Source organism: Nycticebus coucang, chromosome 17, assembly GCF_027406575.1.
Source record: "Nycticebus coucang isolate mNycCou1 chromosome 17, mNycCou1.pri, whole genome shotgun sequence".
Taxonomy (NCBI): domain Eukaryota; kingdom Metazoa; phylum Chordata; class Mammalia; order Primates; family Lorisidae; genus Nycticebus; species Nycticebus coucang.
Window position 1 is genome coordinate 37,521,713 of NC_069796.1, and position 16,154 is coordinate 37,537,866.

General features: G+C 43.5%; 1 protein-coding gene across 2 annotated transcripts in view; it reads left to right on the forward strand.

Annotated features, from left to right (window-relative positions):
- CTNNA1 (catenin alpha 1) overlaps nucleotides 1-16,154 on the forward strand; it is a 199,525-nt gene that overhangs the window by 180,741 nt on the left and 2,630 nt on the right. For both annotated transcript variants that reach the window (XM_053566409.1, XM_053566410.1), the window contains exons 12-17: nucleotides 7,464-7,664; nucleotides 8,198-8,349; nucleotides 11,907-12,017; nucleotides 13,629-13,810; nucleotides 13,931-14,036; nucleotides 15,931-16,065. In XM_053566409.1, coding sequence (XP_053422384.1) covers nucleotides 7,464-7,664; nucleotides 8,198-8,349; nucleotides 11,907-12,017; nucleotides 13,629-13,810; nucleotides 13,931-14,036; nucleotides 15,931-16,065 — 887 coding nt within the window. The remainder of the gene's footprint in view (nucleotides 1-7,463; nucleotides 7,665-8,197; nucleotides 8,350-11,906; nucleotides 12,018-13,628; nucleotides 13,811-13,930; nucleotides 14,037-15,930; nucleotides 16,066-16,154) is intronic.

The window sequence follows — 16,154 nt, forward strand, 5'->3', positions numbered from 1 at the left end:
TTCCTTTCTTCGAAAGCTTCACTTCTGCCCCTCAGAAATGATCATAGTTTAATGGACTACTTTTCCAAAGACTATCTTCTCTATCTGCATGGCACACAGATAGAAAACAGGAAATATGTAAGTGCCATTTAATTATGAACTTGAAAAAAATAAATCTGGATAATCCACCTCACAAAACAGTTGATTTCATTATATAAACATAAACTGGTCATAACATAGTAAATTGCATTCATATAGAAAATGCCTGTCAAATGTGATTCAGCATTTATCACACAGATAAATTTCAGTCCCATCTCCATGGAGTCAAGTAACTATAAATGCATTCTCCATTTGACAGGGCCTCTGTTGCCCTTGGCTGCCGGGCTTGCTCTCTGAAAGTGCCAGACTTCCTGAGGCCAGTTGCTGTAGGCAGGGTCAGTGGCTGGATTTTTCTAGGGCTGAAACTCCCTGTTACTCGAGGGAACCACAGGCTAGAATGTGGGAGATGTGAGTGGAAATGGAGCTTGACACAGAAGCGAGGCTTAAGTACACGCACAGCACAGCCCTCCAGCAGTGACCTATATAAGGTTATCGTGTGTTCCGCATACCAATGCAGTGCTTTCCTGTCTCTGCACTCTCTCCTTGGAATTGATAGCCTTGCCTTCACTTGAGAAAGCCAAGAGCAGGCAATCCGTAAAGGCAAAAAGAGGGGTAAAACCATGTTGCCGCAAGGCTGCCAAATTGCAGGTGTTAGTACTTTAAAACAAAAAACTCATTTGCAAGCACATCTTTGCAGGTGCCAAAAATGCAGCAATGGGTTTTTTGGGAAATCTTGGCCTTCTGTTGTTTTCCCCAATGAAGTACTGAGTTATTCTGTTTCATAGATTTATAGAAAAACATTCCACCTTCACAGCACACTTTTAAGCAAACAACAAATTCTGAAATCTAAATGCAGACGCCCTTTCTGGATAGATACTACATTCTTTTTTTTTTTTTTTTGTAGAGACAGAGTCTCACTTTATGGCCCTCGGTAGAGTGTGGCCTCACACAGCTCACAGCAACCTCCAACTCCTGGGCTTAAGCGATTCTCTTACTCAGCCTCCCGAGTAGCTGGGACTACAGGCGCCCGCCACAACACCCAGCTATTTTTTGGTTGCAGTTTGGCCGGGGCCGGGTTTGAACCTGCCACCCTCGGTATATGGGGCCGGCGCCTTACCGAATGAGCCACAGGCGCCACCCAGATACTACATTCTTAAAGTTACTTTTTTTTTTAATGATTAGGTTGTGCATAGCTCAGGCTTATTCTCAAGGCATTTTCAGTCCTTATAGTAAAATAAAATGTAGTGAAATCAAATATCCCTCATGTGATATTCTTCAGAGAACAAAAGGGATTCTGCAGCAACATTTAGTGGTATCCAGCAGTATCTTTAGGGTGTATGATGTAAAACAAAAGAAAGAGAAATCGAATTGTTTAACACACACATTTGTCTAGTAAGTGTATGCAGTTTGCAGTTTTCATGTAAAAATAAGACAGTGTAAAGAGAGGGAGGGTTGACTTGATGGAAATGAGTTTAGACAGTATGTATTTAGCAAATAAAAACATGGATGAATTCTCTGTCAAGAAGTACTGTTTTCAGAGCATCTGAATTTAGAGGTCTACCTGGTGTGTTTTTCTAATATTCTGTCACAGATGTGCTTAGGAATATCAAGTAATTAAATAATTAATAGGGCAAGGCTCTTCAGAATGCCTCTGATTTTTACGGTGTGCTTTTGGAGGGAATGGGTGAAGGGAGGAGATAAACAGACTCTTGTGCAGATGGCCACTGGAATGACCAGTTAATTTTCAGAATTCAGATCCTTGGCCCTACCCTTAGCAACTTTAGCACTTTGTGTGTGGGCGGACTAGTGTTGTCTCTCTGTGTCACTTGACAAATAGTCTTGAGAGGTGTTATCTGATCCTCAAGACTGTACTGGGTGAGAAGCCTTGTCTTGGCCTCACCTGACCTGCATTTGCCAGTTTCGTCTGGCCCTGAGGCACATTTATTTCTCAGTAGGGGGCTACTCAGCATAAGAACTTTAGGTAGGTGGGCTTCAGGGAGTTTTGTAAAATGAAAAGTAAGCATGCTTCTTGAGTCTTTGAAGTGGTTGTTCTCTAATGTATCCTGGGGCATTGAGGATCTTTGGTGCAGTGAGAGGTTTTATAAACTATTTCCACTGAGGATTTTCCACCATCAAATTGTCCTGGGCCTAGATATTTACTGTAGCCCTGCCCAGTCACTAGGAACTCATCCAATGGGAAAGTATTTATGGAATAGGCCTGAGGACCCTCTGCAGCTTCATCTCTCTTGGATGAAGATGTGGTGTCACATCTATTCCTAGATGTGGTGTCAGCATTGGTTCCAGAAGTTGTGGCTTACTTATCTCAAGTCATGTCCTGATTTGTGGCTAAAATAGTAATAGTCATCTTATATACCTGGTATAGAAAATTCCAACAGCAGCATTTTTTAAAGTTACAAGGCAGGGGGAACTTGAGTCACTGCTTGCCAAATATGAGACCCTGGCATTTGTATATAAAAAGGGACTGGTATGCTATCTGCAGGGAAGGGGGTACCTCTTCCTCACGCTGTTCTGTTTAGAAGGCAGCCTTGCAAATATTTGAGATGGTTTAGGATGCTAGAGAGCATTCAGCGAACCAAGAATATATTTATATTGACTGATCCCTTAAGGAGAGTGGTTTGAAATTTATCGAAGTGATAAAGACTGTTTGAATTTCATTTGAATTGTATTTGATAAATTTTTTCCATGGAAATGCTATGTACTTTCTCAATCACATGTTGAAGTTTTGGCTCCCTTTTTAAAAAGATACAAGTTTTGCTCAGAGCAGCTAATTAGGCTTATTTATTTATTTATTTATTTTAGCCACATGCTCTTAGGAATAATATATTACCTTAAATACTTTGGAGCAACACGTAAGAGTGGTAATTTGCACTATCCTTCATTAAGTGTCAGTGTATCCAAAGAATTTGGCTATTAAATAAAAGGATTATTGGACCTAGGTTTGGGGTGTTAATAGCAAAAACCCAAAACTGTACATAAGAGATCTTTCTTCAGAGCAAGAAGGTTTGATTCCTGGCTGGGCTTGGTGGCTCACGCTTATAATCCTAGCACTACGGGAGGCCGAGGCAGGTGGGTAGCTTGAGCTCTCATGAGTTCGAGACCAGCCTGAGCAAAAATCGAGACCCCCCCCCATCTCTACTAAAAATAGAAAAAAACGGAGGCAAGAGGATTGCTTGAGCCTGAGTTGGAAGTTGCTGTGAGCTATGATGCTACAGCACTCTACCCAGGGTAGAGACTCCCAGTGCTTAAGACTCTGTCTCAAAAAAAAAAGAAAGAAAATTTGGTTCCTGAGTTCCATGATGCCCACTAGCTGTGCAACCTTGGGTGAGTTACTGAGAATTTCTGTGCCCTGGTTTATTAATGGTGATTTTAAAAAATAAGGCTACCATAGAGAGAGTTAAATGTCATGTGCTCAGAATACTGCCCGTGATAGAGTAAGTCCTCTACCTCAAATATGAAAGTGTTATCATTTCCTGCATGTGGGTAGGCTGCTCTGTTACTCATTGTACACTGAAGTTCTTCCAGCCTTCTTGGAGAATGCCTGTGGTGTGGTTCCTGGAAGGCAGGTACCATGTGTCTACTTTGAATGTATATGGCCTTTAACTGAATAATCTCATTAGTAGAAAATTTCTCCAGGGATTTATCACAAATATTTGCTAAAATGCCTGCACAAGGGACTGGTATGTCCATTTTCCAACCAGAATGTCTAAAAAAAACACTGGACAAATAAATTTTAGCCTCTCCCTCTGTTATTAGGGAAATATGCAGCCATTAAAATTGGCCACACCAGCTGGGTGCCTATGGCTCAACCGGCTAAGGGGCCAGGCTCATATATGAGAGCTGGCAGGTTCGAATCCAGCCCCGGCCTGCCAAACAACAATGACAACTACAACCAAAAAATAGCCGGGCGTTGTGACAGATGCCTGTAGTCCCAGCTACTTGGGAGGCTGAGGCAGGAGAATCACTTGATCCCACAAGTTGGAGGCTGCTGTGTGCCACAATACTCAGGGCAACAGCTTGAGGCTCGGTCAGAAAAAAAAAAATTTTGCCATACCCGGGAGGCACTGTGGCTCACACCTGTAATCCTTGTACTCTGGGAGGCCAGGGTGGGTGGATTGCCTGAGCTCACAGATTTGAGACTGGCCTGAGCCAGTGTAAGACCTCATTTTTAAAAATAGCTGGTGTTGTGGCCAGTGACTGTAGTCCCAGCTACTTGGGAGGCTGAGGCAAGAGAATCACTGGAGCCCAAGAGTTTGAGGTTGCTGTGAGCTGTGATGCCGTGGCACACTACCGAGGGGTACAAAGTGAGACTCTGATGCAAAACAAACAAACAAAACCCCCTGGCCAGACCTAGAAAGGTTTTCAATTGGAAAAGGTATAATTGTGTCTATAATATGGTCCTTTTAATGATTATTTAAATGTAGTTATGCGTATTTATATAGATAAAATTTGTGTGTATGATGTTTTTTCCTGTTTGAAGCACACCTACACATGCTCTGAGTCGTCTTTCCTAGGGTACGGATTGGTGTGTCTACTCATGAGTTTCCTTGGAAATTCAGTTCAAGCTAAAATGATTTATGGTTTCATTTAGCATGGGTACCTCCTAACCCCCCATGTTTTATATGAGCAGTGGATCCTCATTCCCCCCTAGGGTTTAGTTGTAGAGAGCAGCTTGGTGCTATGTCCTGGGTGTGTAGTGGCCTCAGCTACCCTGTGGCTTTCCTAGAGACAGCTGTTGTGTGAAGGTACAGGATGTTACTCTAGTCAGCTTTGTCACTGAAATATGGCATACCCTTTCCTGGTTTGGATTCAAGAAAGTTTAAATTGATTTTTTTATTTTTTAATATAGACGTATCTAGACAAAAGTTAACAAAATCCTTGGTGGAAGTTTGGGCTGCTTTGTTTATTGAACAAAAAGGAATGCCAAACTTCATTGATTTTAAGATAAACTTTTCTTGCCCTCAAGTATTAACAGTCCTGAAACAGGGATGAATCTCAAAATTAGCAGTATGAAAAAACATTGGTTCATACTTTGTCAGTAACATCTTTTCTTTCCTTTGTATTCCTTTTCTTTACTTTCAGAATGATACAAGTTACATCTTGCCATATCAGTGTTGTGTTAGATTTAGTAAAAGCAAGTTTATAATCTAGCGCCTTGGATAATAGGCAGGCTCAGTACCAGATTTTTTAGTTTAAATTAGTGTATGTAGAGAGTTAATATCTAAAAGATGCTTGTTTGTTTAAAAGATGTGTACACCAAAGCAAAGGTGCCTATGATAGTCTCCAAGTAAATTTATTCTGATAATTGGTTCAAATATCCCTTTTAAAATTTCTTTATGCTAGAAGTTTTTTGTATTTTTGTTTTTATTTTTGAGACAGAATCTCACTCTGTTGTTCAGGCTTAGAGTACAGGAGTTTGAGGTTGCCTAGCTCACACCAACATCAAACTTCTGGGTTCAAGTGATCCTTCTGTCTCACCATCCCAAGTAGCTGAGACTACAGGTGCTGGCCACAATGCACAGCTAGTTTTTCTGTTTTTAGTGAAGACAGGGTCCTGCTCTTTTTTAGGCTGGTCTTGCATTCTTGAGCTCAACGGAAAGTGTTGGGATTACAGGCCTGAGCCACCATACCCAGCCTATGCTAAAAGTTTAATATGTTTGATTTTTCAATAGTACAGTGGTATAAACCCTTGTGAGTCTCACAATTTTTAATTGAGGCTAAAATATAGTCTTAACTATATCACTGTAATCTCTTTTTCCCTCCTCTAATAGGAATTCTTGCTATTTCTTGGCTTTCCCTGGAAAGGTGTTTTTACTGAATCTTTTTTCAATCATTTACATCATTGTTTATTTTTTTCTGATTTTGACTTTTCATTTTATTCTATCTTGTGGCCTCAGAACAAAGAGACCCTTCCAGAGTCTCTGCTGCAAGTCTGTTGGGAACTATAGCGAGGAGAGTTCTCATGTTCTACAGGGCATTCTGGAGCCTAAAGTTTTGGCACTACAGTGGTTTTGTTATCTCCCTTTCAGATACTGTCTTGGTTGAGTATGTTAGTAGAGGTTCTGAGAGAAGGGACATTATCTTCTGTAAGTGGATTAAATCAGAAACCAGTCCTAGATAATGAACAAGCACGTCAAAGCATTAGGTACCCAGTGGCTCACCCCACCCCCCAAGCCAATTAGGTTTCTTAAACAGATTGCATTTCTCATAAATGTCTGGCTCTTCCAGAGGAACAAGGCCAATTGTCTTTCACCTGTTATGCTAGGTGCTCTCTTAGTTTCAGGGATTGAGTGGGTCTTGCTGCTTTTAAGAGTATAAGAAAGCTCCTTTGTGAGTAGGAAGGAAATGGCCAGGTGACAACCTGCGGACTTTCCTTTGTGTCACCTGCCCACTGCACAGAGTCTGGACACCCATGTCCTTTGAACTGTTCATTAGTAGTCTCTGTAGTTCTGGGTCTTTGTCTTATAGATCTACTTCATTCAGTTAATGGCTACATAGTACCTATAATTCATGTATTCACTTTTCTCTTACAGATGAGGCTGAACAAGTGAATCCCTTGCTCTGGAGTTCAAAAAAAAGTAGTATCAAGCTGTTTCCTTTGATGAAAAATAGTTTCCCCCCCAAATTTAGCTGATGGCAGGAGGCACATGTCATCTTAACAGGATCCAAGGGTTTCTGCCTGTAGAGACCCTTTAAATACCACAAGAACTCCATCTGCATACTATGAGAGGGTGACTAAATATTTCACCTCATCCCTTAGTGCCCTGCAGAGGAGACTTCAACGTGCTTTCTAGGCACCTTCTCCTTGCAGGGCTTGCTGATGGCTTATCTGAATATCGTCAGCATCTCCTAGAGCAGTGGTTCTCAACCTTCCTGTATTAAAGGCCGTGGCCCTTTAATACAGTTCTGGTGGGTCGCGACCCATAGGTTGAGAACTGCTGTCCTAGAGAGAGAGGGAAGGGTCAGGATGGATAAAGCCTTACAGTGAACTTATATTCCAAATTAGACTTTATTTGGGACATAAGATTAAAATTGTTGAAGAAAAGTTACTGAGGTTTCTATGATGAGGATTTTCTGCCTGGCTTATGGAAAGAACAACTGTGCCTCAGAGATGAAAGTCTCCCCCTCCCCTTTTTTAAAAACCTAGAATAAAGATTGTTACTCTTGGGGGTTATTACAGGTTGAATTTCTGTGGAACATTTAATCTGGTCTCTACAGGGAAATGAGACATGTAAAGACGTAAAGCTTTTGGCACTTGCCACCAAGCAAATAATAAATGATGGATTAGAATTGTCAATTCCAACTTAGAATTGTCATCTTCTCATGGAAAGCCGTCTTCCTCATTCAGCTTTGTGCTTGTTCCTCAGAGAATCATATTTTGGAAGATGTGAACAAATGTGTCATAGCTCTCCAAGAGAAAGATGTGGATGGGCTAGATCGCACAGCTGGTGCAATTCGAGGCCGGGCAGCCCGGGTCATTCATGTAGTCACCTCAGAGATGGACAATTATGAGCCAGGAGTCTATACGGAGAAGGTTCTGGAAGCCACTAAGCTGCTCTCCAACACAGGTACAGGGTCTCTGTCCATTTCTATGTTCTCCACACACAGATGGCCTGGGTAGGGCAAGCTACCCTGTTAACCCTGGCCCTGTGGTTGGGAAGTAAGAGATCAGAAATCAGCTCTGGTGTCCTGGTACATCAGACCTGTGAGAAGTTGGTCACCCAAATATAGGTTTCTGCAAGCACATTTTTTCATGTGTATCTCATGAGTAATCATGAGACTAATACTGAACATACAATTTAAGATGAACTTCTGAGTTAAGTCTCTATTAGTGAATAAATAATTAAGGCGGGTCCCCATGTTGATCTCATTTCAAGTTCTCACCCACCCAAACACTGTATTGCAGAGACAAAGATGATGATTTTTGTCTTCCTAAAATACTGTGTTTATTTCAATCATCAATGCCATTCACATAGGTAGAAGTAGAGGCTCTTCACCATAAGCCTCAGCTCTTTCTGTCTGCCTGAGGGATTTAGGGAGGCTAGTGGAATGATGCTGTCTGCTGGAGCAGGGGAATCTGCCGGGCCTCTTCTCTCTGCAGTCATGCCACGTTTTACTGAGCAAGTAGAAGCGGCTGTGGAAGCCCTCAGCTCAGACCCAGCCCAGCCCATGGATGAGAATGAGTTTATCGATGCCTCCCGCCTGGTATACGATGGCATCCGAGACATCAGGAAAGCCGTGTTGATGATAAGGGTGAGTAACTGCATTTCAGATGTTTTAACAGCTTCTTATCATTGCTAAACTTGAGCAATGCATCATTCTGGAATTCAGCAGATGCAGTGGCAGTACATTAAAACCATGAATCTAAAAGCTGTTAGAGTGAGATATATTTAATTATGTTGTCTAAAATGACTGTTAGTTGTAAGTTAGAGCTCAAACTTGGGCTGAGAAGGAGAGCTAGCAAGAGTTGACAGTTTAATTTAGAGCAGTCTCTACAATGTGAGGCTTCAGTTTTGGTAAAAAAAAAAAAAAAAGAAATTACAGGAAATAAAAGTCCTTAAGCTAATTTCAGAGAAGGGACTATTTCCTTAATGTAAGTTGAATTATTTTTCACATGGAATGTTCCTCTCCTTGGTGGGGCTGCAGGCAGACAGGATGTTGGAATGCTGGGGTGTTCAGGGTTAAGGATTAGGGACTCTGGCAGCACCTGTTGATGCCCCCAGGCTCACAGTCAAGTGTTGAGCTCCTCTTCCCATAGCTGAATGGAAGGTACCACCTGCTCTGGAGAAGCCTTTTAGGAGAGAAATGTGAAGAAGAAAGAAGCCTGCAAGGCATGTGTGTTCCAGCTTCTTACTTACTGTCATACTCTCTGACACTATTCTGTCTTAATTTAAGAATCACCCTTCTAACCCCTGGGCCTTTCTATTTCTTGATGTCTTCTTGCTCTGCCCTTTCCCCCCCGCCCCCATTCTCATATCCATTCCTACAATAGCAGCCTTTGTACCACATCCCAGTTTTGCCATTCAGTTTACTCCCTCCAGCATTGTGACTCCCGAGGTCCTTAAGGTCTAGTGTGGTCTTCATTTGGTGGGTCCTCATTTGTCACTCTCATCCCCTCAGGTCCTAGGTTCACTGTGATTATAGCTTTGAATCTGTAGCTCACCAGTATTATCAATCCTTTGCCCCATCTTACTTCCTCATCCTTGCTTTACAAAGTACACTGCTAGTGAAACCCTGCTCTCACCAGTAAGCACAGTGCGGATCAGCACAGCTATCCTCACTGGAGTTGCTGAAGCGTGGCCGTTAAGTGAGCCCTTGGTACCCTGCAGCAGGCCCCTACCCAGGTGCCCCCTTCCTGCCCGCCTGGCCTCGTGTCCTCTTTCACTGAGGATATTGAGGCAGTTAGAACCTCCCCACCCCTGTGCCATGTAGTCTGTCTTCCTCTTAGTGCTCCTGGCTGAGGTCATCCTCTGCTCTGGGACACTAGATCCCTGTGCCTCTTGCACGTTGCCCAAGCCCATGGTTATTTTTCATATTTTAAGGAGACCCCCCCACCCCCCTCTCCTTTGCTGGTTTCTGCCTTAGGTCCCTGACCACTTCTCTTTTCGGCCTATGCTTATTCCCTTGTGGGTCCCAGTTGGCCTCTCTCACACTTACTGTACCCAAGAGGGAGCTATTGATCTTTCTACCCTCATCTTGCTCCATGCAGTTGGTATTAGTTAGTTGATGGCAATTCCATCTTCCCTTGCTGAGCCCCCCACCTGGGGTTCCCTTTAATTTCTCTTTTTATCTCATGCCTCAGCATCTGCTCTAATTGCAAATCCTATTGGCTTTACCATCACAGTAGAGAATCTGAGCATGTTCTCACCCCTGTCCAAGTCCCCAACACCTCTCACCTGGATTCACGTGGGTGCCCCTCAGCTGGTTTTCCTGTTCCCATCCTAGGGGCCTGCAGTTTCATTGTGCACAGGAAAGCCAGAACGATTAGTCTAAACTTCAGTCAGATCATGCTCTCTTCAGCAAACTCTTCAAAGGCCACCATGCTACCCAGTCTTTACACTGGCCCACAAGGCCTTTTGAGACTTGAAACTGTCACTCCGGACTGCTCTCCTACTGTTCTCCCTTTTGCTCACAGGGCTGTGACATGAGGCAGTGAGCTGACTCCCTCTTTTGTGGCCTCCTTGCTATTCATCCAGTTCCCCAGGTAGACGGTCTACCCCCAGCTACCTCCATTTGGCCACCTACACTTTCAGAGCACTTCCCCCCTTATCACCAATTTATAGTACTGATCATTTTTATTATGTCATATAATTTGTTTGTTGTCATTTCTCCTGTTAGAACATATGTAAGAGCAATGACTTTTGCCAGTTATTTCGTGTCTTTGGAGCCCGGAACCGTGTTTGACGTGCACTCAACATGAATTTGAATAAAAGAAAAAGTTATTTGGTTTTTCTTGACAAGAATTGTTCTTAGGTCCAAGATAGGCTGTTGGGAAGGTGAGGAAGTAGAGATGTTAGGAAGCACTCCTTTGAAAAGCTCCTAAACAGACTTGGCACACGTCAACACGACCCCAGGATTTTGCACTGATGTATTCTCTGTGGCTCTCTGGTGCTTTCTGTGACTGCCTACTGTTCTCATCTGATCCCGGGACAAAGCTAAGACACTTTGGGGGGTTTCGGAGTGTTTCTCACACATCCCCTCATTTTAACCTCACAGCAAGTCTTTGGGTTGGGCTTGGATTCGGTCCTGGGCAGATGAGGGACTTGCCTCACTGCCCTCCTGTCACAGGCCAGCCTGCCGGGCTAAGAGCCAACCCCAGCTGTTTTGCCTGCTGCCCCCTTACTGATAACTGCCAGAAAATGACATTATGTTTCAAATCAGTAGCTAATCATTAGAGGCTGGTAGTTTGTGCAAAATAAGAATTTTTATTTTATAATTAAACCCAGGAACTTGGACCAGAACTAGTCCCTTTGGTATTTACTTAGTCCTTACCTGCCATATTCTCTTTTCCTTTGATGAAAGTCAAAAGAACACTTAAAATTCAGCGTCCCAAAAGTTACCTTACATAGGGAAATTGTAGCCAAATGTACCTTTATTTACAAAATAACAATTTTATAAAATATTCTCTACTTGTTGGCCACCTCTATCTCTACACACATGAAGTCTTCTCTCCCACTTATGGCATACATGTTCCAAGATAGCTGCTGTTAGAAATTTTCTTGTGTATGGCAACTTCTGGTACACCCTGGATATTGATTGCCTTTTTATTATTCCTCAAAGCCAGTGGTTCTCAACCTTCCTAATGCCGCGACCCACAGTTTGAGAACTGCTGCTCTAAGCAGTCTTGATACCTTTAAGAGGCCAAATATTAATTTATTTTTGTCATAAAGTAGGAAAGTCATACGAATTTTAATGCCAAATAAAACCTCTTTTTAAGTCAGCACGTTTCTTACCCTGGATAGTTCTCACCTTTGTCTTAAACTGCAGTGTTGGAGAAGTAAGTTCAAAAGTGAAAACTGTATGTGATACGAGAACCTTGACTCAGTGGAAGAAATTCAGCCCTGCACACTGTAAAAGAAACCCAGGCTCTGTGGAAAGGACTAGTGTCATGCCTAGGCCTGCTGTGGGGCATAGTGTGCGCACCTGTGAAGCAGAGGCTCCAGAACGAATGATGAATGATTATTAATCCACACTGTTTGGGACACTGCACATTAAAACTCAATTTCTGACCTTTGTGCACCTGGCCAAGGAGCTCAGGACGGCTGGTGGCCTAGGGTTATGTCTGACTCATGATCTGTCTTGGTGGGCAGACCCCTGAGGAGCTGGATGACTCTGACTTTGAGACGGAAGATTTCGACGTCAGAAGTAGGACAAGTGTTCAGACCGAAGATGACCAGCTGATAGCTGGCCAAAGTGCCCGGGTAAGGAAATCCTCCTTGGGGTGGTTTAACTTGTTCTGCAGACCTTCCTTATCCGGGAAAACACTCTCAGTATTCAGAACACTATTCTTTTCTTTCTCTGACAATAGGACTGAAGTTAGACCAACTGTTGTGGCACCTGCTAGTCAGTTACAGGTTCCTCTCTTCTGCTGGGAGCAGGAACATTGACCTCCTCAGCTGTGCCCTTGGGCTTTGATTTATGTTAGAGCCCAGGGTCAAGAAAGGCATAGGAGTTAATCAATGCAACATTTGTTGAAAGGATTGTGAAATTTTAAAAAGATGGCTGCCTTTGCCCATCTCAGTGACACCATGGGTATGAACTATTTAATTATTCATGGATTTCAAAAAATAACAGTGGTACATTCAAGAATACCAGTCAGACCATTGCATTCATTTGAGTCTTCAATCAATAGTGTTTATGTTTTTGGGAGGATGCCAAGAAATATTTCTAAGGAGTCTTTTATTTCACTCCTTGGAAATCCATCCTGCACAGTGAACACATCCTTACTTGGTCATGAGCACTTTGGGAAGCTGAGAGGGAGGAGCAGCAGCTCTGGGTCTGTGGGCTTTGGTGGATAATAGGCCTCTAAGTGCTGCTTTAATATACTGTGTCAAGCAGCTGAGATGTATATTCCTTGTCGAATTTTTCTCTGCCTCTTTCTTTCTTTCTTTTTTTATGGTTTTTGGCCGGGGCTGGGTTTGAACCCGCCACCTCCGGCATATGGGACTGGCGCCCTACTCCTTGAGCCACAGGCACCGCCCTCTGCCCTCTTTCTTTAAAACCACTTTCAGTTCACCTTGAAAAGTTGGATAGGTCCATTCAGGGCCCACCAGAGAAAAGATTACCCTCATTTCCTGTCTCTACTGCAGGAGGCAGAAGATGAAACTTTTAAAGAATTAAGTTATACACTGGGTGCAATGGCTCATGCCTGTAATCTTAGCACTTTAGCTTGGGCCCAGTAGTTTGAGGTTGCAGTGAGCTATAATGACACCACTGCACCCTAGCCTGGGAGACTTTAAAGTATTTAGGCTCAGCTCCCGTAGCGCAGTGGTTATGGTGCCAGCCACATACACCAAGTCTGGCAGGTTTGAACCCAGCCCAGGCCAGCTAAACAATGACATCTGCAACAAAAAATAGCTGGGCATTGCGGTGGGCACCTGTAGTCCCAGCTACTTGGGAGGCTGAGGCAAAGAGAATCACTTAAGCCCAAGAGTTTGAGGTTGCTGTGACGCCTTGGCACTCTACCGAGGGCGACATACTGAGACTATCACCAAATAAACAAAACAAACAATCACCAAATAAAGTTATGCCAGCTTTTCTCTGCATGGGTATGATAACAAAGCTTCCACATTAACCTACCCCTCACAGTTTTCCCTTCACAGTAATACTTGTTCTTGAAAATAGGTCAGGAATTCAGGCTCCTGTAAGTTTCCACAAAAAAAAAGAAGAAATAGCCCTTCAGGCAAAATGAAACCTATTAAAGCATTATCCTACCTATACCATAGATTGCCTGTTGGAAATATTCTTGGCTAATGCACTTTGAGAACTTCATATTCTCTTTATATAAGAGCTTTCTGTGCTTCTGATCATAGGCAATCATGGCTCAGCTTCCCCAGGAGCAAAAAGCAAAGATTGCAGAACAGGTGGCCAGCTTCCAGGAAGAAAAGAGCAAGCTGGATGCTGAAGTGTCCAAATGGGATGACAGTGGCAACGACATCATTGTGCTGGCCAAGCAGATGTGCATGATTATGATGGAGATGACTGACTTCACCCGGTAAGCACCACTCTAGCCTGCACAGGAGGGCAGGTTTTTGTCCACCCGGCCATGTTGCTTTAGAAGACATCTCCAATATAAAGGGCTTCACCTACAACTATCCTTATTCTCTCTTTTCAGTGGTAAAGGACCACTCAAAAATACATCAGACGTGATCAGTGCTGCCAAGAAAATTGCTGAGGCTGGATCCAGGATGGATAAGCTTGGGCGCACCATTGCAGACCATGTGAGTGACAGACTTGGGTCTCTAAGCTCCCTCCTGCTGGGGCTTAGGCAGCCTAGCCTGATCCATTCCTGAGGCTACTGTGAACGACAGGTTTCATGAGCCCCAGCACACTCACCTACATCTCTAAACTTTTTTTTTTTTGTGCAGTTTTGGCCGGGGCTGGGTTTGAATCCACCGCCTCCGGTATATGGGGCCCGTGCCCTACTCCTTTGAGCCACAGGTGCTGCCCCATCTCTAAACATTGTTAACCTACTTTATTAATCTTAAAGATTTCTTTATTCCTGTTTCTCCTTTGACAAATCTTAGAAGCCTAAGCCCAGTTTGTATTTGAGCAGATCTCTGGAGTAGGCCACATATGTCTTAATCTTCCATCCCTTGATAGCTGAATCCAACTTCTGCAGTTGACTGTTTAGAGCTGCTTCTGTGAACCCTGGAATCAGATGTATAAGAGCCTCTTCTAAAGAGTTCATTGCATCTAAGAATCAGGAGTCCAATTGGGCAGTGTTTCGAAAGCTCATGTGCCCAGTTGGGGACAGGCTTCTATATCTTCAGTACTCTGCATTCACAACCACCTGCCTTCAGACTTCCTTTCCTTATACTGATGGGTCCAAAAATGTGGCTCCTTCTCCTGGAAATTTTACAACATAAATTTTTAAAAATTTCTTTATTCCTGTTTCTTTTTTGACAAATCTTAGAAGCCTAAGCCCCATTTGAATGTGAGCAAATCTCTGGAGTAGGTACACATGCTTTCTCAGTTATATTTTTTTCTTTGTAGTTTGACAAACCTCCCTGCCCTTTTCCCTCATAGGCCCCCCAGGATGAGTGATAACCATCCCTCATTACTCGAGCCCAAGATTGGAAAGTTATACTTGACTCTTCTCTTTCACAGTCTAGTGATAAAGCCCTTCTGTGTCTACTGGACAAATATATCTTAGCACAAGCCAGTCTTCTCCTGGCTGCACCCATCAACTCAGTCCAGATCTCCATCGTGACTCACTTGGCCTACTATGGCCCCTCCTCGCTGACTTCTGTCTCTTTCCCATCTTCACTCCATTCTCTACTCCACCACCAACTGCAAAACAGACATGGCTCTGCCCAAGTCCCCATTATGGTCTCCAAGGCCTCATTTTATACCTCTGTTGTTCACTTTACCCCAGTTCAGTGGAAGAAAATGTTTTCTGTAAACACTTGAGAGGCACTCTGGATTTCTTTGGGCAAAGAAACCAGCCTTCTAAGCCAGCCCTAATCCAGCAGTCCCCAAAAGCCTAAGTTTTAATAGTAAGACAGGAACTGGTCAGGACTTTACCATCCCCAAGTGTTCTTTTTCTTGCTTTGGTTTACTCATTCATCCTCCATCTGGCCTTCAGTGAATATCATGCACACAATAAATGTCATCGGCATTTACCGTGTCTGTGATGATATTCAGATAATGTACCTCTGAGCACAAGAGTCATTTGTTTGGGTAGGTATTTTACCTGGCTCAAAACATTCTAACTTTTTGAATTTTCTCTGTAACCAGGATCCTACTTGCTAGGACCATAGGCTTCCACCCTGCTATGGGTCTCAGGTGGAATCCTTGGTAATGGTGGTTTCTCTACTGACATGAACTTAGTTGGAGGAAGGCTCAGAAGCTATTGACTATACAACTAGTGCTGTGTAGCACAGGGTTCTCTGAGCGACTTCCATTATCTCACTTGCCTCCATCCCCAAGCAGAGTAGACAAGGTACCAGAGCGCCTCAGGCAATTGAATAATTCATCTCTTACCCTTTTTTCCAGCAAGGAGAAAGGAGGTATATTATTGCCACACAGAGGCTTTCAGAAATAACCAGGGGGATGGGGTGGGTGTTTGGACCAGGCCTGGAGTGCTTGGTGCTAAGTGTGTGCTCCCTTTAGTGCCCAGACTCGGCCTGCAAGCAGGATCTGCTGGCGTACCTGCAGCGCATTGCCCTCTACTGCCACCAGCTCAATATTTGCAGCAAAGTCAAGGCTGAGGTGCAGAATCTCGGTGGAGAGCTCGTTGTCTCTGGGGTAAGTGCTACCTGTGAAAAAAGTGGTCAGTGGGAATGTGTTGACCCTTGTCAGAAATTCTTGCCCTGAATAGGGAACATGTCCTGTGC